This window comes from Geotrypetes seraphini, chromosome 8 (genome assembly GCF_902459505.1).
Source record: "Geotrypetes seraphini chromosome 8, aGeoSer1.1, whole genome shotgun sequence".
Taxonomy (NCBI): Eukaryota; Metazoa; Chordata; class Amphibia; order Gymnophiona; family Dermophiidae; genus Geotrypetes; species Geotrypetes seraphini.
In genome coordinates this window covers 114641846-114669580 of record NC_047091.1, presented here as the reverse complement: position 1 = coordinate 114669580, position 27735 = coordinate 114641846, and the positions used below count along the sequence as shown (strand labels likewise).

Sequence of the window (27735 nt, the reverse complement as noted above, 5' to 3'; positions counted from 1 at the left end):
ATTAGAAAGAAAGAAAGCTTAAACAGAAATATCCCGGCTTAATTCCAATAATTAAACTTCATGTACCATCAATAGTTAGCTTCTTAAGATCTAAAAAGGACCTAAGATATTCTGGCAGGAGAAAAAAAACCCTCAAACCTAAATACTTCACTACACACTTGCATGGATATGCCAACAAAAAGGTGGCTCCCATTTTCCTTGTTTCATCTCTCATAATTAAAAATTCTTTCCTGAGTTGACTTAGTCACATCTGGATATAACCAGACTCGCTGACCACAGAAAAGAGTTCCACTTTTTATAAAGTATATCTTCATAATAGAACTTAAATCTTGTTCAAAACAAAATTAACAATGAGAGAGTTGCATGATCCATTACATCAGAAAGAGTCTTCAAAAATTGCAGTTATATCACGTATACCTTTCTCTTGTTGCATATTTGTAATAGTCCAAGGATAATTTGTAGGTTGATCCCCTGTTTCAGTCTTTTTGTCCTTATAATCCACAAGTGTCAAACTCAAGGCCTGTTGGGCGAATCCAGGCCGCCTAGCTGCATTATGCATCCCACGGTGGATCAATCTGGAATTTTCGTTGCCACCCCTGGTGTTATCTTCTGGCTGGCTCCCTCCTCTTCACTGCCACAGTGCACAAAGCTGCGGGCAGCGGCTTCTATGCTCATCCTGCGCCTGAACCGGAAACCTTTCTGATGTCACATCAGAGAGAAGGCTTCCGGATGAGGCGTGAGGAAACGCCGCACACGGCTTTGTGCACACTGTGGCAATAAGGAAGAGGGAGCCGGCAAGAAGATAACACTGGGGGCGGCAATGAAAACACGCATCACACCGCGGGCAGCATAAAATGGTCAGGCGGGAGTAGGCCAGAAGTAAGACACCTGGCAGAGGGGAAGCACCTAATTGAGGCACAGCATGGAAGGAGGGAAGACAACAAAGGTAGGGGAAATGATTTCATTTTCAATTTAGTGATTGAATTGTGTCAATTTGAGAATTTACATCTGCTGACTATATTTTGCACTGTTCAGGAATAAATAAATTTGTTTCTTTTTCCCTGGGGGTTGTACTGCATACAGAGTTTTGAATCTTAGGATTTGTTTGTATATATTAGTACTTTTAGTTTTTGGTCCCGTATTTGCATAGGGGTTACCTGTGTTCTGGTAGGAATAAATGTTGAGTGTGCTTTGTGTAGTTTAATTTTGTAGTTAACCATTATGTGTTGTTAATAAGATTATACTGTGTGTATATATGAAAAATAATGGAAAAAAATAGTATTACAATCAGTACTATTATGGGGGGAGGGTGGAGTCTGGGGTGGAGATTGAGCGGGATCTGGGACGACTTAGCCTGTGTTCTGGATTTCAGCCCCTTAATGTGATTGAGTTTGACACCCCTGTTATAAACCAACAAGTAATATACCTTATTAATAGGTAGAATATTATCAAGAGGAAATTTTAAATTTTCCAGAAGAAACTATTTAAATACTTCACGGGGAATATACCCAAAATTTTGGGACAATTTTAATACTCTCAAATTTAACTGTCTATTAAAGTTTTCTATTTGTTCAATTTTCCTTGAGATAAACTTTTGATCTTTTATTACTGCTGAAACAATCTCTTTGAGGTTGGTAGTTTCTTTTTGAATTTGAGAAATATTTTCTAAGCAATCTTGACACTCTTTATCTATATTCAAGGGAAGAGTCAACTTTAGTCTCAAATACCTCCATGTCTTGTGCAGTTTTCCCAATGCCTTAACATCCAACTTCCTTATAGCATTCAGAAGCATTCTCAGGGTCACTGCGGGCCTCAAAGCAGAATTCTCAGAAGAGAATGGCATGGGGACAAATTTTCCCTGTCCCCACAAATTCTTTCCCTATCCCTGTCCCTGTCCTACAAGTTTCATCCTCGTCTGCACAAGCTTCAAACACTTTGAAATCGTAAGTGTTCAAGGCATGTGCGATTTAAGGCAGAGCTTACAGGAATGGGACAGGATCAGTGACAAAACTTGCAGGGATGGGGAAAAATTTGTCCCAATGTCATTTTCTAATTCTCAGCTTCTCCGATATCCACAGCTCTCGAGAGTAAGGCTCCACCTAAGTCCAACTCTGAGATGGCCTCTCCAGATCTTCTGGGACTTGACATGCCGCTGGGTATGTGGTGCATTAGTTAACAGAAGTGAAAGAAAGATGTCATGTTCCAAAGGGCCGAACGCTCCATCGTTCGGGTCCTGCACAGAACTCAACCTCCGATCCTCCACCCAGGAGCTGGTGGTGTAACATTCCAGCACCTGGTGAATTGGCTGCACTGGAGAGGATGTTAAAGCTGTTCCACCATCGGAATTAACTGTCCCTTTCCTCTTGGAATGATGACAAATGCTTATCTAGCAGCCAAAAAAGTAAGTAAATTAGAGTTAAAAGAAGTAATCGCTGGAGCAAAAAAGATGCTGTCAGATATTTCCTGTTTTACGCTCTTGGTGTTACCAATGCATGATTGGCAAAGCCAGTGGGCAGGTGTTCTAAAGATCCAAACTTCCATACTGCTGAACAGTTCGTCAACACAATGAAAGTAGTTGAGACAGCTAAGCGAGGTGTTAAAACTGATAACTGACTTTGCAAATGGCATCACTACAGACCCAGTGCAGCATAAGGTCTTGTTGCAAGGAGTTGAATAGCATTGTGGAGTTTATCCTGACTATCTCAAGAAAACATTGAGGCCCATATTCTATAAATGGCACCTTAACTTAGGTGCCGTTAGGCATACTACTGGGGCCTAAGTTAAGAGGAAAATGCCATTTAAAAGTGTTCTTAGAAGATATTTCCAGGTGCTGGTAAACAGTGCTGGAATCACCTATATAGGCACTTTACGACTCCTAATGCCACTGTAGGTATGGCTAATGCTGGAAGTGGCGTTAGGTGCCTTGAAGTACCTGCATAGATGCAATTCATGTCAAAGGTAGGCGCTGGAAATATAGGCATTGAAAACCCTGGCCTACATTTTCAGTGCCTACCTTTGGTGGAGGTGAGATTCTCTAAATGGCACTGTCACATGATTGATATGTGATTCCAGATAGTATGACAGCAGTAGCATACATGAATGGTCAAGGAAGAATGAGTGTGGTAGTATTAGCAGACGCAAATCCAACCTCCTAGTTCTTTCAGCAGATCATATAGCAGGAATGCAGAACATACACATGGACTTTCTCAGCAGGCACTACTTCAGTTCAGGAAAATGGGAACTGTTGGCTGCTTTTTGCCTCATAACATATGGGGTGTGCCTCTGATCAGTTTCATAGCAATGGCAAGGAATGCCCAGGTGCCTTGGTAAAAGTATAGCACCAAAGGCCTCAATGCTCTCATCATCTTCAAGGGCATCTACCTCCCTGTTTCCCCACTCCACCATTGCTGATGTTAGGTTGGATACTTCAAAAAAATTGTAGCCTATCCAGGTGAAGTAGTGCTCATGGTGCCCAATTGGCCCAGAAGTCCTTGATTTGCAGATTTGATCTGTCTTCAAATTGATCAGCTGCTCCATTCACCACAGGACGGAGGTTGCCTCTCCCAAAGACCAATCTTGGGTGGATTTTGATGACAGATCTGGAAGTTACACAATTGATTTACAAAAATATGACACGATGGCCTTGGATCAGTGGCGTACCTAGGGTATGTGGTACCCGGGACCCATCATTTTTTGACACCCCCCCCCCCAATGTAAAAAAATATTTTTTGTAATAACCATGAAACAGAATAAATGGTCAGAATAGAAACAGGCAGTGAAAATTTTATTGAACCTCATATATGTAACCATTATTCCAAACAACATAAATTATGTCTAAATTGTCATGACATCAGAAGTACATATGGAGTAGTTGCAGGTGATGCTTGGGACAGTTCTGATTGTGTTAATTCGGTTTTATGTGTTTTTTGAATAGAAGGGTTTTTATTTCTTTTTTGAAGGTTTTGTAATCTGTGGTCGAGGACAATAGGTTGTAGAGTTGGGGGGTCGAGTGTTAGGAAGTTGTCAAACAGTTTTCTTTCTTTTGACAATTTTGATTGGAGGGTGTGTGAATGGTGCGTGAGTTCTCCTATGTCTGGTTGAGGTGGATTGAATTATTTAGCTGAATAAATTAGTTATTCCCCCATTCCACACACATTAATTCTCTTCCATTTTTGTCCACATTATAAAAAACACTGATAAGTTCCCAGAAAAAATACATTAAAATAACAAGTGAAAACAAAGGCCCCTACAGATGAGAACATAACATAAGAATAGCCTAACTGGATCAGACCAATGGTCCATCATGCCCAGTAGCCCATTCTCATGGTAACCAATCCAGGTCACTAGTACCTGGTCAAAACCCAAAGAGTAGCAACATTCCATGCTACTGATCCAGGGCAAGCAGACACTTCCTCCATGTCTTATTAACAGACTATGGACTTTTCCTCCAGAAATTTATCCAAACCTTTCTTAAAACCAGCAACGCTATCTGCTTTTACCATAACTTCTGGCCATTTCATTTTTAAACTTAGATCTTTCCTTCCAAATAGAGACCTTGCTAGATGTCAAATACAGAAAGAACAAGATAACTTCACAAGGACTTAGCTGTGCAGGAAATGTGAATCTCCTCATACACCCACCATATAGTGCAAAGGTCTGGTTTTTTCTTTCAATCACTACACAATGCCTAATGCCACACAAGCCTAATGCCACACAAGCAGCGCTGTTACAAACATATTCTGAAGGTCAATGCTAAGGTTAACAAAGTTTCCTTCCTCGGACCACAAGGAGATACTGACAAACCACTGGAAGAGATCCCAAAACAACTACCCAGGCACAACACTCAAAGACCCACTCAGTGTGTGAACCAGTTGAGTGGAGTGGACTAACTAGGGGGTGGAAATGAGCCCGGAGTTTGCTCAGCAGAATTTCCCAGACCACCTCTTCCTCTCAACACATTGACACGCTGCCACCGCCACCACCACCACCACCACCATCAGGAACACCTCACCGGATAGGCCAGCAATGCTTGTAAACTTTATAAAACACATTATTATATTTTCTTATAAAGCACATATTTTAACTGAATTCTCTGACATCCTCAGCCTTGCCATTCACAAAAATAGAAGGAAGAAAAGTTCCCGTTTCCTGCTGTCTCATGTCCCCGGCCTATACAATATTTTTTTTCTGCAGACCCTTCAAAAGTCTGACCAAATCCTCATTTCTCTTGCATTATAAAGTACTGAAGATGCCATCTCTCCCCAATCCCAGGTCCTAAAGTCTAAGACAGTAGTGCAAACTAGTGCTGCCCGATTCAGGGGAAAAAAAAATTTTTTTCAATTCGAATTCAGCCTAATGAATTGGTTTTTCAATTCGACTTTCCTGCCCAATTGGGTGGGTTTTTTTAAACATCCTGATGGGTTTATTTTATAGCTTTTTCACCCCCCCCCCCCTTTGGCTTCTCCTAACACTGGCGCTGTGGTATAAATAAAATAAAGAAACAAAAAGGACTTTTCCTGTCTGTTAAATCCTAGCTCATGTTTGCGGTCTAACACCAGCTCTGGCAGGATACACATTTCAAATCTGACATATTGTAATCACAAAACAGAAAATAAAATTAGTTTTTCTACCTTTTGTTGTCTGGTTATTTTTCAAATCTTGTTGGCCCAAGGCTCTGGTTATCTTCTGATAGCTTGCTTGCCAGGGTCTCCTTCTTCCTTCTTTCTGCATGCTAACCATCCATCTGCCATCTCTGGCCTCCCTGTTTCCCTTCCCTCCTCTCCCCAGGAGGTCTGGTATCTTTCCTTTTTTCATCTCCCTCCACAGATCCATCTTTTCTTAACTACCCTTTCATCCAGCATCTCTCCCTCCTTCCCCACCACCCCAGGATCCACCATCTCTCCCTTTCTTTTCTCAACTATCCTCCTATCCAGTATCTCTATCCCCCCTCTACACCATCCCTTGTGCCCAACTTCTCTCCCTTTCTGTTCCTTCCCTCCCTAAAAACCATGGTCCATCATCTCTTTCTCTCTCCTCTATTTTCAGACCCATTATTTCTTCCCACCCAAAGTCCGGCATATGCGCGTCTCTTTGAAAAACCCCTTCCCTCCGTGTACTTCTACACCAGGGCCCCCCCTCCCCTGAAGGCCTGTTCCCCCCCTTGAAGGCCTGTTCCCCTCCCCTTGAAGGCATGCCTGCCTGCCTGATCCCCTTGAAGGCCTATCCCCTCCCTTGAAGGCCGTCAGAGGAGGGGCGGGACCGCGGCGGAGGAAGCAGTGCCGAAGCAGCACAGGGATCGCTGGCATCGCAATCCCGCTGCAGGCTGCTTCTCTACCGCAAACAGTGCGGGGGGAGGCCAGGGGGAGAATCCGAACGTCGGGCTTCAAGGCCGGGAGCACCCCCTCAGGGCTTGCACCCGGGGCAGGCTTCCCCCCCTTGGTAAGCCACTGCCTTGGATGCTGCCTCTGAGATGGACTAGCAATCATAGCAAGGTAATTTAAGAAGGTTTTCTTCCACATGCATTCTCAAAAATGTTTTCTCCAGTAGGTTTGAGAGCTCATTATGCCAGAGGTATTTGCAACCTTGGGTAGCATTGCAGTTAGTTTCACTAGCCAATATCTGTACTCAGAATGGTCAGAGGTAAAAGGAAGTAGGGGAGACCAAAGGCCTGGTAGCTGGATACCATCAAGAATGACACGGGAATGAACATCAAGCAATTGAAAGAAGCCGTGGAAAACGGAAGCATGGTGAGGACTGACCTACAGAATATCCAAGGGTTGTACATGACAATGAATAGTAGTATGGCAACCTCAGGTAGCATTGCAGGTAGTTTTGCCAGAATATATCTGTACATTAGTTTATAAAACTGTATGTTATGGTCCAGCTTGGCATTTGGTACTACTGTAATCAAAGCCAGATTAAAGCTTAGGCAAACTAGGCACATGCCTTGGACCCAAAAGTTTAAGGGGGCCCTATCAGATGTGTTGAGGACTAGGTGTCTTGGATTGCCAATTATCTGGATTGTTGTAGGATTCTGCAAATGTGTAAATTTCTAGGCTGGAAAAGCACATCCATCACCTACAAAGCTGCCACCCTAGAAGCAAAGAAAGCCTACTACTCGCACCTCCTACAATTAGCCCCTGCCAGATCCAAACAACTATTCACCCTCACAAACCAACTCTTCACCAGCGCCCAAGGAAAAAGCCACAACAACCAATCAGAACTTGATAGTGAGACTCTCTCGCACTTCTTCCAGTCCAAAGTACAAACCATCCACAATAATCTTGACACCAACACCAACCCGACTCCTGCACATCCCCAGCCTAACCCAAATGCCCCATCCTCTACCATTCTTCCCCAATTTAATATGGCCACCCATGTTGAGGTTCTCGAAACCCTGAGAGAACTCAAACCCTCCAACACCATCCTCGATCCCTGCCCATCCAGCCTCCTGCTGTCCACAGAAGACGCCATGGCAGAATCCATCCTCCCCATCATTAACACCTCCCTCTCCACAGGGACAGTTCCCCTCAGCTGGAAATCAGCTATTATCAAACCCACTCTCAAAAAGCCCACCCTTGATCCTAACGAACCCGGCAACTATCGCCCGGTCTCCAACCTCCCATTTGTCTCCAAACTCCTAGAACGAATTGTGCTCCGCCGACTACACCCTTTCATAGACGAACAAGCTGCTCTGTCCCCTACTCAATCCGGCTTCCGAACAGGCCACAGCACAGAGTCAGTACTCCTAGATATCATCGATGACAGCTGGTCAATACTCGACAAAGACAGCGATGCCCTACTAGTCCTACTTGACCTCAGTGCTGCCTTTGACACGGTCGACCACCACCTCCTCATAGCCAGACTCTATGACCTTGGAATCAAGGACTCTGCCCTCCAATGGTTCACCTCCTTCCTCCACCAAAGGACCCAAACTGTCCTAGGGACCCACAAATCTAACCCCAAGCCTATCAAATATGGCGTTCCCCAAGGCGCCCTTCTATCCCCCCTCCTATTCAACCTCTACATCAGACCTGTCATTGATATAGCGCAGAAGTACAACATTAAAATCCACTCCTATGCCGATGACATCCAGCTGCTCCTCCCTCTAGGCGAAAACTGGTCATCCCAAATTGCTAACCTCCAACACTGCCTCTCTGACATGAAAACCTGAATGACAAATAACAAACTACAACTAAACGCCTCTAAGACCGAACTCTTATGGATCAGGAAAAAACACACCAAATACACACGCCCAACACTATCATGGGACTCCACTCAACTAACGGCAACAGATCAAGTACGCAGCCTAGGAGTAACCTTAGATGGACACCTTTCCCTATCCACCCACATATCCCAAGTAGTCTCTACCTCCTTCTACTACCTCCGCCAACTGAGAAGGATCAAACCCTACATCTCCACACCTGACCTAGCCCAACTTCTCTAAGCATATGTCCTCTCCAGAATGGATTACTGCAACTCCCTATTTAATGGAATAACCAAAAAAGATCTCAAGCGCCTCCAACGGGTTCAAAATGCAGCTATCCGCCTCCTACACAGTCTCAACTACCATGATCCCATCTCCCCAGCACTCCGCACTAAACACTGGCTCCCAATTAGCCAACGCTGTGCATTCAAGACCCTGGCACTAGCACACAAAAGAATTTATGCCACCACCCCCTCCTACATAAAATCCAAGCTACCCATCTACATCCCCACCCGCACCCTCCACTCAGAAACGGAGATACGCCTATGCATTCCCCCTGGAAGGTCCCTCCTCTCAGAAACTGCCCGCAAACGCTCCTACAGCCACTTCATTCCCCAACTCTGGAACCAACTCCCCCCTCAACTCAGACTACAGAACTCACTAATGACATTCCGGAAAATGGTAAAGACCCTCCTCTTCAACTAAAGGTCACCCTCAGTCTACACCCAACCCCCTTAAACCCCACCTCTACCTTTCTTCTCCATTCTAATCTTCTGCCTAAATTTCTGTATAGTCCACTCTCAGTCTATACTCAAATAACTTGTATCTAAACCAAACTACTTATTTTAAACTACTGTTCTTAATCTACTGTGTAGTCCCTATTCTTAAACTGCTGCACAGTCTCGTATGTCCAAGTATTTAAATCTACTGTATAATCTTGTATGTCCAATTCACTCCATTGTGAATGTTTACTTGTAAACCATTCTGAGCTACTGGAAGGACGGGATAAAAATCTAAATAAATAAATAAAATAAATGAAGTCACAATAATAGCTAAAGAATCTGGATAGTTTTCACAATTTAGCCCTCTAGATTTCTAATCCTCCCACCTACCACTGCAGAAGCTGTGGTAGGATCTGGCAATGGGGAGGCTCTAGTCATAGGAAGATGGGACTGAGCCTCTTGCAGTGGCGTAGTAAGGGGGGAAGGTGGGGGGCAGATTGCCCCGGGTGCAGTCTTGGTAGGGGTGCTGGCACCTCTCCTCTTTGTTTCCCTGCTACTTCCTACTCCTCCCCTGCTGTGCATGTGCCTTCATTTCACCCCCTTTGTACCTCTAGCTCTTCATTGGCTCCTCACACCAGCCTCGGTGCTCCCTCTGACATCACTTCTGGGTCCCGGAAACTAGGAAATGACATCAGGTGGGGAGCAGACTCCATCGTGGACAGCAAGTTAGAGATACTGCTCACACTGGGGAAGCTAAACAGGTATTGGGGAAGGGGTGGAGAAGAAGACAATAGAGGATGCCACCATCCCAGGCGCCTCCCACTCTGCTATGTCACTGGCCCCTTGTATGGGGTTTTGAAGAGAGCCATGGAGTTAAGAATGGCACGGGGTCAGGGAGAGGGATAAAATTTGTCCCCATGTCATTCTCTAAAAACTTGAGACATCTTAGACAATTGACAACTGAATTAATTAATTTTAAAAAACTGCTTAAGCTGCTTTTGGATTTAAATGAACTATTGTTAAACATCATCTGTGTTATGTCTGCCTTTGAAGTGGCAACAAACATAGAAACTGCTGATCAGACTTACCATCTGCAATGTCCATCATGTGCCCAGCTGCTCAAGCATCTTACTGTTACTGAACATAGAAACATGATGGCAGATAAAGGTCAAATGGCCCATCTAGTCTGGCCATCCACGATAACCATTAACTCTTTCTCTATCTGAGAGATCCCACATGCCTATCTCAGGCCCTCTTGAATTCTGACAGAGTCTCTGTTTCTGCCACCTCTTCCGGAGACTGTTCCACACATCTACCACCCTTTCCGTAAAAACGTATTTCCTCAGATTACTCCGGAGCCTATCACCTCTTAACTTCATCCTATGCCCTCTCATTGCAGTTTCCTTTCAAATGAAAGAGACTTGACTCGTGCACATTTATATTATGTCAGAGCATTTCCAATTTAATAGACACTTATTTTCCTGTTCATCCACTACACAATTTAGGTTCTCTTCTACTCCCATGTCTGAAAGACAATCCAATTACCTTCCCAGATGATGTAAAAACTTAAGCAACTGAATCTTTGGGAAGGCTGTCCCAAAACCAGATCAAAATTAAAGCTCTATTTGTGATTTATAAAAGGTTGTACAGAATACTTAAATAAAAAGATTAAAAAATAAAATCATAACTGCTCAATACTTGTGCAAATGAGGACAGAGTCCAGAGGGACAGGGACAGCGCCTGCAGGGATAGAGACAAACGTCCTTTTGTCAATCTCTACTGTGGAGCAACTGAGTATTCTGTGGGGATTGATGAAAGGGAGTAGGAATTTAAGAGTGGGAGAAAATGTGAAGGGTCTGCTGAGTTAAAGAACTGGCAGCAATGAAGGTGTGAAGGTGGGAACGCTGCCTGCGAGAGTGCATGCACTTGTGTGTTTCTGTGTCATATAAATAGAGCTTCTTTGAAAATGGGGGCAAGGCTTCCTTTTGAAAATCTTTCCTGTGAACATTCACTGCTACAAATGTACCTGTGTGCATACTAAAGGAAGGGAAATTTTCACTTGAGGAATTTACCCAGCTAGTTATTAAGTTTTCTGGGCAAGTTAATTTGAACACTGTCCTAATACTACCTTCTCTCTCTATATATCCTTTCAGAAACCCATAGAAAGTGACAATTTTTATTGTGCTGCTTCCACTTGTGAAGCTTTTTTTACATATAAAACTTTGTAATAAACAATTGAACTTGATTTACTAAGTGTCTGTGTATACTTAATAAATTAAGAATAAATACAAGTTTAAGTATTCATGTATACTTAAACAAAATGTGAAAAAAATAATAAAATTACTTATTGGTGAAATTTTGAGTTTTTAAATTTTTGAGGGAAGAAGCAATCTTATGACCATATGCAGCATGGTCACTTCCTGTGACATTCTTGGCAGCCATTTTGGCTGAGGAACCAATGAGGATTGTTCTTGCCTGGAAGAGACCACTAGACCAACATGACATCTAAAGGTAAGCCTGGGGTAAAGCTATTGGATGGTCAGGTGGCCTGAGGGGGCAAAGAGTTTCAGATGAAAATACACCAACGTTTTCGGCTGAATCCAGAAGCTAGATTTTGAGCAGGATTCAGTGTCAAATCCAAACCAAAAATTCAGTCTACCTCTAGGTGTGCATGCATCAATTAAGCCAATCAATTAAGCCAATCTACCACTTGGTGTGTTATCTGCCACATTAACAGCTAACATTGAACTTGGCAGGGATTACAAACTATTCATGTTGCAGATTATGTGGCTCTATTAACATTATTACCTCAGTAAGAGCCTCTTGTACAAAGCTGTGGTAGCGATTCTCCCCACAAATGTACCACAGCCCATAAGAATTAAATGGTCTTCAGTGCATCTGCCATGGGATAATCACTATCGCGGCTTTGAAAAGAGTTCCCTAAGGATAGCTAACTGCAACTTATCTGCAATGCAGTTAAGGTGCGATACTAACATTTTCATTCAGTTAACGTAAAGGAAAGCTGCTGAGGATGCTCCCAGATGTTATTACAGCTGTTTGTAGGTACTGCACATTAATTTTATAAATTAGCATGTAGTAACTCCAAAGTTTTGCTCTAGTTTAATAGGTCACAAAGAGGAGTGGTACGTATTTACTTTGACCCCTCAACACTCTGAAGATATTTTTTTTTTAAATAAAAAGCCAATGTGAAATTCCATAAAAGACTTTTATTTTCTTTCAGCAAAGCTTGTGCAATATATTTATATTTTTATGTATAAATATATACATACATATAGACACAGAATACACACACATCTATATTGCTATAAAATACACCTCATTAAAACAGCTTTTTTGTACAATATACCGGTAGTCCATTTTTATTTTTAACGTTTTCTATGAAAACATTCAGAAAAGGCGTTGCTCTATATTCTGTTTTAAATAAACATTCTTCCAGGGTATAGATCACCATTTGGTTATAATATTATTAATAACAACCTTCCTTTTTTTTTTTTATATTTCTTAATTTTCTTAAAAAAATAGAAATGACAATCTTACAAGACAAGACATTCAATGAGAAGCTATTTCCTAGCTGTAAGGAGAGAAAAGAATAGCGGTAATAGAAAGTTTTTTTTCCTGCCACTGATCAGGATTGTCAGTTCATGAAAATATTATTTTCCATCCTTCCAGATGTTACTGATGCATTCTTACACACATTAGCAGGGCTCATGCTCTCCCCCCGCTCCTGAATAGCATGGCTTTACTGAGTCCAAGCTCCATAGTTCATGATGCCTTTAAGGACATACCTTTTTTTTCTTTTACTGATTATAAATGTACTGAAGCTGGCAACCCTGCCCTGGATCAGTGTGCATGAAGAATGTATTAATTATTGTTCTAAATTATGTCTTATATACATAAATAGAACAGAAACAGATCTAATGCGTTTTCTTTGCACCAACATTCACAAGAATATATTTATATCTGTATTTGTGTGTACATATACATGCACACACGTGCGCAGATAGAATTTGTTCTGTATACACAGTGTTAAGGTTCCTCTTTACATACGGAGTTAGGTGGGAATAAGAGGTTTCATGCCTACGCCTATAGAACAGATTCTCCAAGAAAAAAAAAGAGAACCAACCTTTGTAGCTTCTTTAAGAATCAAGCTTCAGAGACTTGTTTACAAAATTAAAGACCTTTTAAATGGATGGGAATTTTGCACTGTCAATCCCACTCAAATGCATCAGTTGCGAGGTAGGGGGAATATATATAAATTATGCAGGTATTTGGTGTCGGTGAGCTTTCGGTTTCGATCGCCTTCGTCTACCTTCTAAACTCAATCGCTGCAGAAGAGGTAGAGGCAGTCTCCCGCATAAGGACAAAAGGATGGTCAAGTAGCCACTTGTGATGGCAGTTATAAGCCATATAGAACAGGGTTCTAAGAAACTGTAATTTATACATAGGCAACCCAGGGTCAAGATGGGGGGGGGGGGGAGGGAGGGAGCAGGTCATAGTAGCATAGTATATGATGGCAGATAAAGACCTGAACAGTCCATCCATGCTTTCATAGTGCTAATTGTTTATGATCAAATGCCATTTTCCCTTTCATACAACTCCAAAAGTCCCCCACCCTCTTTTTTTTTTTTGGATGCTTATAGCCTCCTAGTTTGTAATATATAATTCTACACAAATCCTTGAGAAGCTGCAGATAGAAGGTAACAATCAGATTGTATGCTTCTGAACAATGGTAATTATAGAATGGTTATATCAGTGGCAGGCTACTGGTTTTCAATCCAAGAGTCAGACTCACCTGGCCAAAATCAGGTTTTCAGGATATCTACAATGAATACAGATGTCCCAGATCCACATGCAATGAAAGCAGTGCAAGCACACCTTTCATGTATATTCATTATGGATATCCTGAAAACCTGACAGGCTAAGGCAGGGGTAGGGAACTCCGGTCCTCGAGAGCCGTATTCCAGTCGGGTTTTCAGGATTTCCCCAACGAATATGCATTTGAAAGCAGTGCATGCAAAAAGATCTCATGCATATTCATTGGGGAAATCCTGAAAACCCGACTGGAATACGGCTCTCGAGGACTGGAGTTCCCTACCCCTGGGCTAAGGGCTCCTTTTACCTAGCTGCGCTAGCAGTTTTAGCGCACGCTACAATGCCCCATGTGCAAGACGCCAACGCCTCCATTGAGCCAGTGTTAGTTTTTCCGTGTAGCGTGGGGCTTAGTGCATGCTAATATTCTGTAAGCTGCATGCACTAAAAACGCTAGTGCAGCTTAGTAAAAGGAACCCTAAGTGTCCTACAACAAGGATTGAGAACCACTGGACTAGCTGGTTACATTTAGTCATTATAGAAAGGGGACCCAGGGAGAGGGAGATGATTTGTTGAACTGAGGTACTTCTTTTGATATTTTGTTAGTGTTTTGTACTTCAGCAGGGTGGGGGTGGGGAGAAGAGTTGATGCCGGCTGTTAAAGACAAGGAATGTCTTAGAATTTCTATTTCTATGACGTCGTTGATATTTACTATTTTTTCCTGTCATGGTTCTGGTGAACTGGTTCCAACCTGTTTTTCATATTTGCCAAATTATTATAAAAATTTCATGATAATAAAAAAAGAAGGCCCAGGTGTTCTGGGGTAAAAAAATTTAGCTGATAAGCCCCTTGGCTATCCCTGGTCACAGAGAAAATCTAGCTGGCTATGTGAAAGGGGGAAGAGAAAGGGATTGGGACTTATATACCACCATTTGTAGTTGTACAACTACACTGAAAGCCGTTTACATGCAGGTACTTCAAGCATTTTCCCTATCTGTCCTGGCGGGCTCACTATCTATCTAATGTACCTGGGGCAGTGGAGGATTAAGTGACTTGGCCCAGGGTCACGGGAAACTTCACAGGGGTTTGAACTCACAACCACAGGGTGCAGAGGCTATAGCTCTAACCACTACACCACACTCTCCTGCTGGAGTGGGCTTCTGCAGGGTTTTCAAAATTACCCCCCTAGAACTTGAAAGGCTTTAATACTTTTTCCAGCCCCTTGATTTTAGCAATACTATTATTATAAACAAGTCACACAAGGCCTAATCCTTGAGCTGCTACATGGCCCTGATTTTTAATTTCACAGATTCAACTGGGTACAGTCGCAGGAGAAGGGAGGGGTGGGCAGTAGGGTCGAGTCATAAATTGGTTGGAAAGAAGCCACTCAGGGTGCAGGCACAGTAGCTGGTAGCTGTTGTGTTCACTAAGAAGAATCGTCAGATTGGGCACACTTGAAAGTTCAAGCGAAGCTCGGTTGACAGAACATTCTATCTTCTCAGGAAATGATCAAATTGGGCTAGGGCTAGTGGTTTCATTTTGTAAAGTAAGAAGTCAGAGTAAAAACCACAGCTGGTGTTTCAATGTTTTAGGATTAAATAGATTGTGAGCTCTTTTGGACAGCGATTGTCCCTTATGTATTTGTATACAGTGCTGCCTATGTCTAGTAGCACTATATAAATTATTACTAGCAACAACAATGTTACTACTTTACACAGGGTGGGGGGGCTCTTTTCTGGGTCTGATTATAAAGTATTCCCTCCCCTGCTTTATAAAAAAAAAAAATAAAAAAATTAAGCAATGACCATGGCCTATGTTTTGTCAAGAGGCACAAAAAAAATAGAGGGTCCAGCCCAATGCTATATAATAGTGTATAAACCCATCCACGATTAGTCTGACAGTATTGCCCAGTTTACTAACATTTGATTATGAAATCTCAGATACCTTTAACCTTTTCAGATTAAAGAAACCTTGAGCTTCAGCAAATCTGTTTCTTTTCCCCAAAGCCAGACTCCTTTAACCACAAAGGGTTCCATAAATTAGCCACTATTAGGATATTTAATGAAAGGGATAAAGGTTGGGACAGCAATGAGGGGATAGGAGGAAATGAGACTTATACTAGAGGGAGGAAGGCACTATACCTCCTAAAAACAGATGAGTGGAAACATTGCATGTTTTCATTCCTGGTCCCTTGCTTCCCTCCTATAGTAGAATGAGTCTATGGCATTATATTTCCTAGCTCCTAACACATCCGATAGTTCCCTGTGAGTTAGTACTGACCAGGTCTTAATCAACAAAACAAGTGATTTGCAGACTGCTACACATCCTTCCCAAGCACCACACTCCTTCCTTCTGAAGTGTCATGGCAGCAAGGCACCTGTCCACCTCCGAAAATCCCTTTCTTTACTATCAGGTAGAGATTGGACATTTGCTGGTGTAAGATCACCTTGCTTCTGAGGCACACTGTATTCAAAAGCTATTGTAACCAGTGCAAGGGGTTCACAACTACTGGTTCAGGCCACATAAGTTGTCCTCCCCTACTGCCTTCCCCAACTGTTGGGGTTAGCAAAGCAAGGAACAGAGAATAAGGGAATGGTAGTCTTTTCTCTTGCAGTATGTCTAGCTCTCTCTCAGGTCAGAGTACTGGAGCTCATAGCTGAAGACCTCTTTGTACAGTGGAGGGAAATTCTTGGCGGTCTCTGGGTGTAGAAGCCGGAAGAATTCCAGCTTGTCCATATGTAGATTACAAATGGTTTTCATCAAGGGCAGTTTAGAAACCATCTAAAGGATAAAGAGAGAAAACAGAATGAAAATGACTGTTGTGTGTCAAACAGGAAGGAGATGGAGTTATGCCATAATGGAGCCAGTTGGAAAGGACCCCCTTTTTTCTGAGTTAGGACAAATTGATTTTAGGGAACAGAGGGGCAGTAGGCAAGTACAGGACATTAAGTAGCCGATAATACTTAGGTAGAAAGCAGCAAAGACTGGATGTTTATTAATCTAAGTCAGTGGTCTCAAACTCAAACCCTTTGCAGGGCCACATTTTGGATTTGTAGTTACTTGGAGGGCCTCAGAAAAAATAGTTAATATCTTTATAAAGAGCTTTACCTCATGCAAAATTGTCATTTCTTTAATGTTTATCAATCTTTCCTTTTAGCTAAGTCTTAATAATAATATTGTCATTTATAACTAAAGAGACTTATGATCAAATAAACTGTTTTATTTTACTTTTGTGATTATGATAAACATACCGAGGGCCTCAAAATAGTACCTGGCGGGCCGCATGTGGCTCCCGGGCCGCATGTTTGAGACCACTGATCTAAGTCAAAGGATTTAGGCCCTGATTCAGGCACTGAAGAACATGGGCCCAGATTCCCTATAGGGTGCCGATATTGGCATCTGCCTAAAAACGGCTGCCGATCATGTGTCAATTTCACAACAGCACCCTTTAGAGAATCGCGCCTCTGTGAAAGATAGGTGCCATAAATGTAGGCCAAGGTTTTCCGGGCCTAAATTTCTGGCACCTATCTTTGTTGTGAATCGTGACTATGTAGGCATTTTAGGCCGCTTAATGCCACTTCTGGCCTTTGCCATGCCCACTGTGGCGTTTGGCAGCTTAATGTGCCTACATGGGTGCGATTCCAGTATGTATTATTTAGGCGCCGGTAGGTGTTTTAACGGTGCCATTTTAAATGGCATTTGTTAATTTAGGTGCCGTTTGTAGAATTTCTCCCATGGTGCATAGTAGCTGCCAATTTTCAGTTAGGTGCTGTTTATAGAGTTATGCCTAGCAACACCTAAACTGAATTTTGGCGCCAGCAGACATCGAAGTCTTAAGCACCCCTGTTTATGCCAGAGTTTTCTTGGCCTAAATACCGGCACCTACATCTATTTTAGGTGCCTATAAGGAAAACAAACCCATGATCCGTCCTTAACCATGCCCACTTTCCGTTAGGTGCCTTGGGCTAGGTGCCTATCTAGCAATTGATTTTAATTTAAGTAAATTATTGAGCAAATTAAGCTTGCTATCAGTGTCGATTAAGCTAATTAAATTAAGTTAGGTGCGTAAATCGGCTAGGCATGTTGATTTAGGCGCCTAGCTTTAGGCATCTTTTACAGAATCTGGGCCTTACTGTACAGATTATTTTCCAAGTCATTATTGCTATTCTAAGCCATTGTTTGAAGAATCAAAGGTTTCCTAACACAAGTCACAAAGTGCCTCACAGGTGATCAACTACTGCCAGATAAGATTCAAGCGACACTCCTGGAAATGCTAGGGCTTCTGACTGATGCAACATCGGAGCCTTTATTTAAAAAAAAAAAAAAAAAATAGACACCCTGAACCAGCTCCAATTGTGCACAGATTCAGATGAACATACTATTTACACCTGCCTGCTCTTAAAAAAAGGTGTACAGATTGCATGACTGTAGCACCATTATTTCCATGTGCCTACTTGAAACTCATGGACACGGTCACACAATTATATAATAGCCTTTTTCATATGTAAAGCAGGCTGTAAGGAACTAGCTTTATAAAATTGCCTCCTGTATATGTCTGAATTGTCCCCATCGTTGTCATAGGATGGGTGGGAAGGAGGCATAGTGATATCATGTGGATTATTTGTTAAATACGCTACATGTTCAGAGGTCACACAGAGACAGGTTTTTAAGCCACTGGCCTGGGCAAATGGGTCTGTTTGAAAACGAGCCTCTTCTCAGAGCTAAGCATACGTGTTGACTATCACTGTTATGCCTATGGCCAGGGGGGTAACTGAAACTCAGCATACTACTGACATGTATCCACAAGTCTGCTTATCTGATATCCTGACCTTCTTGACCTGGGGGTTGCCCAAACAACATCAAAAGGACAGTAAAACCAGATGGGAAGCTGGTTTCTGCAACAAGTATCTGCTATCTTGACCTCTTTGACCTGGGGGTTGCCCAAACAACATCAAAAAGACAGTAAAACCAGATGGGAAGCTGGTTTCTGCAACAAGTATCTGCTATCTTGACCTCTTTGACCTGGGGGTTGCCCAAACAACATCAAAAGGACAGTAAAACCAGATGGGAAGCTGGTTTCTGCAACAAGTATCTGCTATCTTGACCTCCTTGACCTGGGTGTTGCCAAAACAACAAAGAACAAAAGACCAGGACCGGGTGTGCCTAAATCGTAATAAAGGACGCTGGTTATTGCAGGACCAGCTGTTCATGCTTTTGAACTCAGCAGCTTTCACCCTTTATAAGGACGGGACTCTGCCCCTAACATTAGAATCCAAGACGTCTAAAGGGACAGTCTCCCGTGTCCACCCACCTATCAATTGCAGGGATTCCCAATTGTGAGGGCTGGTCGTTGCCTGGGATTACGGTGAAGCTATTTTATTCTTATATTCATATAAATATATATATTAAAGGGTTATTGTTTATGCTTTTATATTGTCTGTGTGCTTTTCTGAGTGTCACTGATCATCCCATCTGACAGAAATAAGTGGCGGAACAATCACATTGTAAGGCACTTTTAGTCCTGTACTCTTTGTTTATTTATTCAGTTTTCTATACCGTTCTTCCAGGGGAGCTCAGAACGGTTTACATTAATTTATTCAGGCATTCAAGCATTTTTCCCTGTCTGTCCCTGTGGGCTGACATGGTAAAACATAATATGGCAAACATGGTACGGCGAGAAATAGTAGAGTGAGCCTAGTACTACAAAGCATGGGTAACAGAATGACACGACTTGGCATAAATGGTAAGGCAAGCATGCTCGATGGAACATAGAAGACATGGGACAGCAAATATTGTGAGGCAGATAAGGCATGAGAGATTGAAGCATGGTAGGCAGTGTGGCAAACATAATATGTAAATACAGCATATAATATAGTAGGACAAAGATAGCGAATAGTATGACAAAGTGTGAAAAACATTGTATGAGAAAACATGGCATGGTCAGACATAAGACTTAGGCTGGGGAATACTTGATTTTCAATTAAGCATCAGCACTAGGGACGCCTGCCCTAATATGGGGAAGGATTTACTAGAGCAGGAAGGTTCTGGAAGGATGAAATATAAGACAAAAAAAAAAAAAGAATCCATCAGGTCTGCAGTGAAAGTCAAGCAACAAAACCAAGAAAAGGACTGCAGAGATAATGTACAAGGCACAGGAACCTTTATTAGAGTCAATAACATGTTGGAAAACAACATTTTATTGACTCTTAAATTCCTGCGCCTTCTATACATCTTCTCTGCAGTCCTTTTCTTGGTTTTGTAGGATGAACTATAAGTCATCTTCCCCACAATCTCTCTGGTTCTGACCCTAGAGGTCTTACCTTAGTTAGAAGGTCATCGTTGGCATGTTTCTTCTGGAGCTCATGCTGTAATGCCAGATAAACTAGTTCCTGTAGCTTCTGTACCTTTCTGGATTCTGTCAGCCAGGGGCGATCTGCAAATTACAATAGCCCCATAATCTTTTAAAACACGGTGGTGTGTGTGGTCGCTATTCAAAAAGGTAGCCATCTTTATTTTCATTTTCAACAGTGTTTTGGAAAAAGACTTTAAAAGACAAAGAGGCTGTTTTACCAAGCTGTGCTACCGTAGTAAATGGGTTTAGTGTATCCTAACATGGGGCTTTCCCATGCCCAAGCCCATTCCTAGTGTGGCCCATAAAACAGAAAAATGCCGATTTGTTGAATTTATGTGTGTGTGCTAATGTTAGTATTAGTATTTGAACAACAAAAGAAGAGGCACAGGAGAAGTCAAAACCAACCTCCAGTTACATTTAATTTATTTAAGAACTAGTCCAAAGTCCAAATGTAAGTCCTTGAATACAGTATGAAAATGGTCCCGACTAAGATCCAAGTTTTGGCGACTATGTCGCCTTCCTCAGGGGACTACAAAGTACCAAAAAGTATGATAAACATTATATTAATAGTGAACATAAATAAATACATTTATACACTAAATTTAAAGAGAACAAGATGAATTAAACACTACATGCACATATATGTGACAAGAATAAAATAGGTACATGAATATTGCAATTATAATACCAAAAGCAACAGATTGCAAACACATGGAAACCACTACTGTCAAATGAGATTAAATGATATAAAATGGACATTAACTTTTAAAACCAATGACAAGTGGTTTATACTTGTATTTGGACTTTGGACTATTTCCTTTTTTTTTTTTGTTAATCTTTATTCATTTTTAAAGCTCACAATAAGTGTAACATATAATACAATCATTTATACTTTAACATCACTTAACATATCAAATTCTAACTTGCATCAAATATCCCACTCCCTTATGCCAACAGTTGTTCATAAGCAAAAGAAATCATAAAATATTTCCGCCCACCCACCCTGGACGTGTATGAACAAAAGGGAAAAAATTAATATTTATTCTATGCAGTAATTTCAATCTTTACAGTATCTTGTTAATGGCTCCCAAATAACCTGAAATTTTTAAAATAAAGTACAAGTAACTGGAGGTTAGTTTTGACTTCTCCTGTGCATCTTCCTTTGTTCTGCTTCATTTCGAGGCTTGTCGTCTTCTCTCTTTGTTGGTCACAGCATTAGTATTTGGCCATTTAAAAAATACACAGAATCACTTTGGGGCTGATTCTATAAAGGGTGTCTAACTTAATTGGCAAAATACCTTTAATAGCCTCAATAATTGGGAAAAAAAAATTTAATTGGGTGAGAGGTGCTACCCGGTTCCATAAAAGATAAGTGCCTTTCACATGGCGCTTAACAGTGCCTAATGCCTAAGTGGGCGTTTCTATGGATGGATCGTGACTTAGGGGCTGCTAAGTGTGATTCTTCAAAAACGTAGGCAACTGAAATGTAGGCCTTTAAAACCGTGGTTTATATTTCAGGCACCTAAGTTTTTACATAGGATAGCTGCGATTCTGTAAATGGCGCTTATGTGTGACTGACACATGGCCGACACCATTTTTCTAGGCGCCAGCTGATTTATTGGCCATTTATAGAATCAGCCACTTTCTGCCTATTTAGGAAGTGAGGAGGGGCCTAGTGATAGAGCTTCTGCCTCAGCACCCTGAGGGTTGTGGGATTGAATCCCAGCACTGCTACTTGTAACCCTGGGCATGTCATTTAATCCTCCATTGCCCCATGTACAAAATAAGTACCTGTATATATGTCAACCACTTTGAATGTGTAACCACAAAAAAGCGGTATACAAGTCCTATTTAAGAAATATTAAAGGCTCCTGCAGTATGGACATTTTAACCAGTTAGCATGACCGTAATCTCAGCGTGCTTGTTGACACTTTTCCTTTCTTCCCCTTCTCCCCCCCCCAAAAAAAAAATAAAAAAAAATACTGTGCTTAGCATGTGCAAATAGCAAAATTAACTAGCACATCGTGTTCGGTAAATTTTCCTGCATTAAGTGTGTACTGGTGCCTAATGCAGCTTAGTAAAAAGGTCCCAGAGTTCAGTTCTCAGGCCAGGATTCTGCTCCCTGAACAGGCCAGTAAGATGCCCACAGATTTAGGAACCACTATTACATATCTCTTGTGCAAGGCCCATCACTACATTGGCTGACCTGAGCAAGAGGGGATATAGAAAGCAGAATTCAATACTACTGGTTGCTATAAATGAAGTCTTCCGACACCAGATCCTTGCCCTGGTAACAGCTGAGTTGCAAGTGAAAAGACAATATTCAAAGATAAGTTACAGGGCAAAGAAATGGGAGGGAAGGACATGCTGAGTATTTCTTCCCTTCCCCCTATTTTTTGCCCCATTCCTGAGCTGCCTCTTCTATGACCTGAATGACCTCTGCTCCCTTTATCCCTCTTACTCCCTGGAGTACAATACCTGGAGACAGCAGGACAGCGGCAGTGAAGAGTGCAAGTTCCTCATCTGAAAGCTGGAGGCGACACAGGCTCCTTCCCAGTTCAAACATTGCACTGATCAAGTCATCGCAACCTGGGGAAGACAGGAGAGATATCTTGACACTAGAGCTAAGAGAATCAGCTGGAGAAAACTAGAATCACAACAGATGAAGTCTTTGGTTTTTCTTTTGAACTCTAACTCTGCATGTATTCCCTGATACTTTCAAAATTTGGGTACTTTTACTGAGCCATGGAATAAGAAATTGTCAAAGTACAGGCAAATGGGTTTGTTCACAGCCAGTTCAGAGGGGAATGGCAAATTCTTGACCTGGTCCCACAACTTTGGTGGCTTTGCTGTGCCCTGTGGCAGAAGACACCCAAGACAAGAATTCAGGGGCAAGCGAGATGTAGTCCAGCCTCAGTGGGAAGGAATGATGACAACCACACTTTAAAAGTATTGTGAAATGTACACAATAGATCACATGCCCTTTCAGCCTTCCCCCAGCTAGGGGGCTCTGTCTCCTTGGCGCTACTTTAATGAATGCCTACACCTAGGGTTACTAGATTTCCTCTTTAAAAAAACACCTGGCTCCACACCATTCCAGCCCCGCCCCATTCTGCTCCCAGCCCCACCCCCACATGAACCTCGTATCTCCATCCCTGAGCTCGAGGCCATATCTGGAGGACCTCTGCACATGCGCGGATATCTGCACCATGATGTCACGTGCATGTAAGCATGCAGATGACGTCATTAAGTCAACATCCGTGCTTGCACAGAGGCCCTCTAAACGCGTCCCTGAGCTCAGGGCCTTCCAAAGCCTAGACAAACTGCCAGGGTTTGGAATTCCCTTCGAGTACCCAGACAGTCTTCTAAAAAGGGGAAATGTCCAAGTTGGTGATATTGCTTACACTGGGTAAGTTAAAAGAGGTTTGGGGTAGGAAAGGGGTGGGTGCGCCTGCGCACACAGTGCGGGGTGGGGGGGCAGGGAAGGAGCAGGGGGGGCAGAGAAAAGGGGGAGGGGCGCCACCACCCTGGCCTTCTCTCATCCTCACTACGCTATTAGGAAACCCTACCTACACCAAGCACCCAAGTAGATAAATCCTTTCAAGAACATGTTGCTTTCACTGTAACCACAGAAAGGAAGAATATCAAATCCCATCCCCTTTTCCCTTTTTTGATCAAGCAGAGAAATAATGAATGGCTCTTACCTAGTGATTTGAACATCTGGATGCTGCCAAACTTCCCTTCAAAGAAGACTGTGTTGTTTAAAGGGTTGAAGGCTCGACTCATTCGAACCAGCAGCACTTCCAGACAACCTGATAGAGGTAGGAGAAAGGTAGGGCAATGAAAAGGAATGCAATGTTCCAGGACAAGAGCATATGAAATGACATTACAATAAATATTTGTGGATCTTTAATATACCCCAGAATGAGTTCAAAGCAATTTACAGGTTAAGAAGTTACTTGTCATATCCGGGAATTACAATCTTGTATTTGGAGTTATATTCAGGCATTACAGACTTACAATTAGGGGTCAAGATATCACAGCAGAGGAGATATAGGATTTCTGAACCTGAATATAAAATATTTTTTAAAAATATCTCCACAGACAAAATTCTCCAAATACCAAAATATTGCCAAATTGTGTACTGAGTGGGTGGTAAGTAATATTTCAAAATAAAAAATATGACCATTAACAAAAGTATAAAGTAGGCGCCTTGGTGTAGACAACTACATTACACCTACTGAGTTTGGCACCCACCCGAAAATTAAATTTTTTAAAAATTGTTTTTTTAATGGTGCTGTTCAATTAACAGCGCCAACTGAACAGATAAAAAAATTAAATTAGGCACCTAGATTGGCTAGGCACCTAACCATAGCTGTCTTTTATAGAATCAGGCCCAAGGGCTCCTGTGTTATGGACATATTAATCAGTTAGAATCACCATTAATGCCAGTATGCTAGCTGAATAAAGCTTTCATGACCATTCTCTGCCTCTGACACATCCCCTCTCAAAAATTGAGACTAGAGTACATAAAAATAAACAATATAAAAGTATAAAGGAAATAAAAATGAAAATTGATTGTGACACAGAGAATGGTGTAAAGATGAAGAGACCAGAGTGGCTTGTGCAGAATACGCATGAAAACCTGCTGAACAGCCAATTGAGGATCTTCTAGATATTTAAAATAATATACATATTAAAACAAGAGGAGTGTGCTGGGGGAAAGTTGTTGCTTTAGAAATGAGTGGCATGCTTCTGCCATCTAGTTGTCAGGCAACAGAGGGAGCCAAGAAGCACTGAAAGCATCTACAATTTATGGTGGAGATTGACTTGGTGAATTTGCTTTCTGTGAGATGCTGCTTTATTTGGGCTTCTTAATATTCTCAAAAGGTTTAGGGGAAACCTGAGACTTGTTAGTAGGGACTAAGGCAGCATAAAGGCCATGCAAGAGACTCTGCATGAGTCTGAAGTAGTGAGCCAACCTGGTGGTCGACGAGGCGTTGTGCTCTATAGTGGATTAAATCTGTTCTTATGGTTTACAAAGGTTCTACCACTGTTTGATTATATACTGTATATTACAACCATATACCATTTTACAATCTTATCAGCTATTTTGCCACCTGAAGAAGGCAGTTATTCTGCCAAAACCAGGATCCTTGTTGGGACTATATTTACATAAATAAAGTTAGTCTTGGTTGTATTAAGACATCAGCCAACTGCCCTTTTTTTTGTGCTGTCTGCTATATTGGGCAAAGTTAGTCTCCCTCTTGTGTTTGGCTTTGGTCTTTTCTCACTGCCAGGTAGGGGTGTGTAGAGAAAGCAAATGCTTTTTTCCCCCCTTTTTTCCGTTTCTTCTATTACTGGTTTTCTTGTTTCAGTTTTGTATCATGTCGTTGCATTTTAGTGTCCACTACAATGAATGATATTCATATTAGCACAAACTACAGAAATGAAAAATCCATAAACCTACTGTCAGGTCTTTATGATGGCTTGAAAAGACTCTCAAGCAAGGTCATAATGACCTCCATAAATCTGGAATGCACATCCTTCTCCCTAATCTGCTCTGAAATGCTTACGTAAGCATGCAAATCGTCACAGGAAGTTACAGCAAAGTTTTCTTGATGAGCCCAAACCCCCAGGGCCAGCTCAACCTATGGGACAGGTAAGGTTCTGGCCCAGGATGCTAAAATCCCAGTCCGGCATCTCTCCCTCTCCTCTGTAGGCAATGAGGAAGAGATGCCAGCCTAGGATTTTGATGCCCTTTAACACCAGTAGTAGGGGAAGGGGGCACTTAAGATAGAGGGGGAGCTACTGGATCATGGATGGAATGGGAGATGTCCATGTAAAAACTGGTTCAGGTTGCCACAGTTCCTCGAGTTGGCCCTGCCAAGTCCCAAATCAAAGAAAAAGAACTGTCCACAGACTGGCGAGGGTACTGACTCAATGGAAACCGTCTATCGCCTGGTGTGAATCCCGAGGACAAGTCACACATTCCTGCTAATGACCTTTGGACTGCACGGAACTTCAGAGAGGCTGGGACTCATGTATTCATGAGCTGGATGGCCTTGTTTTGAAGAACTCTGTTGCAACTGTTTTCTGCTGTGCAAGTATCTCTTGGTTGGTTTTGAAAAACTTTCAATAGAGAAAATATAAAAAAGAAAAAGAACTGTCCAAAGAGTTGAGAGGACACCTACATAGGTTAGAAAGGCAGGAAACACTTATGCAATCAGATTTTTTGAGGCCACATTTAAACTCTTATTAACCTTATTTAAGTCAAACACTTATTAACTCTTAGTACCCATGTTGTTGTAATCATTTACAGACTAAACTAAACCTCCTAACTTCTTATTTGTCCTGTTTGTCCAGCTTAGATCATTATTTCCTTATCAACATCCATTTTCCTATGTAGTATGTGCTGTTTATTCTTGAGTTTCTGGTACTGGCAGGAAGGGGGAATTATTTATCTTTTGACAGGGCTGGAGGGGAGAAGGGCACATACCTGCTTTCAAGAGGATGATCTGGTCGTTTTGACACAGGTCCATAAAGCCGTCAATTCGCTTGGCAAACTCCACCACGTACTGGATGGCGTTGGAGATATGCTGCGCGCACTGCTGCCAGACGAGCTCGCAGGACTGAGAAAGGAAGAAAGGAAGAGTCGTCAGCAACAACAAAGGTGGCACCCCTCCCTCTATAAATCTGCAACATGCCACTTTTATTTATTTATTTAAAAATATTTATAACCCGCCTATCCACAAATCTAAGCAGGGAACAAAAAAAAAAAAAAAACAAAAACCACACATAAAGTAGCAACAAATAATACATACAATTACCATATGAGACAAAAACCAGCATATAAAAGAACCACCCTCACTCAAGCCATCACAGAGCTCGCACCAAAAAAAGCGCTCAAACAACACAGTTTTCACCCCTTTCCTAAATTGCAAGAACGTGGAGGATTGGCGCAAGACAAAGGGATGGCATTGCACAGAGAACAAGGTCTTGCAGTTCCCACAAAGCTTGACCACCATTAATAATGGAACTTCCAAACTTAAACTATCTGAAGACATATTGAAGGAATCTATGTATTTGTGTTTTTCTTGATTAGTCATTTGGGTGGGCGGGAGGGGTAAAAATGATTGGTTATGTATTTCTGCAACATGAATGTGCATTTCTTGAATTATTATATGTACCTCTACTTATTTATTGCACTGTTGATAGTTAGAAAATCAATAAAAAATATATTAAAAAAACCAAAACTATCTGAAGACCGTTATTTGTGCGAAAGGCAGTGCCACTTCCACTCCACTTCGCCAATTAACATCCTATACCACCCTCTCTACATCTAATTCCTTTGCTATCCAACTTTGTTCGAATCTTCTGCCTTTCCAGATCTTACTTCCCTCACCGCCCTTCCTCTCCACTTGAATTGATCTCCTCTACCACTGTGTACAGCAATACTGTCTGCCTTAAGGCCATATAAAAATGGGATGATGTAAAGATGCTATGGTTTATATTGGGGGATGGGCCAATAAACGAAAATGTGGCCCTCATCACTTTTGAGACCCACAGCACCATGTGATACTTGCATATAGTAAAAAGTATGCTCTACAAGATAACAGCTAATA

The 27735-nt window shown here is 41.9% G+C and overlaps 1 protein-coding gene across 1 annotated transcript in view; it reads right to left on the bottom strand.

Moving 5' to 3' along the window:
* Positions 1 to 14355: 14355 nt before the first annotated feature.
* The window catches only part of LOC117364477 (nuclear receptor ROR-beta-like), a 95269-nt gene continuing 81889 nt past the window's right edge, over positions 14356 to 27735 (bottom strand). The window contains exons 6-10 of the mRNA XM_033953696.1: positions 26610 to 26742; positions 23815 to 23922; positions 22589 to 22699; positions 20079 to 20191; positions 14356 to 16539 (exon numbers count right to left, since the gene is read on the bottom strand). Of these exons, the coding sequence (XP_033809587.1) occupies positions 16378 to 16539; positions 20079 to 20191; positions 22589 to 22699; positions 23815 to 23922; positions 26610 to 26742 (627 nt within the window). The 3' untranslated portion in view covers positions 14356 to 16377. The remainder of the gene's footprint in view (positions 16540 to 20078; positions 20192 to 22588; positions 22700 to 23814; positions 23923 to 26609; positions 26743 to 27735) is intronic.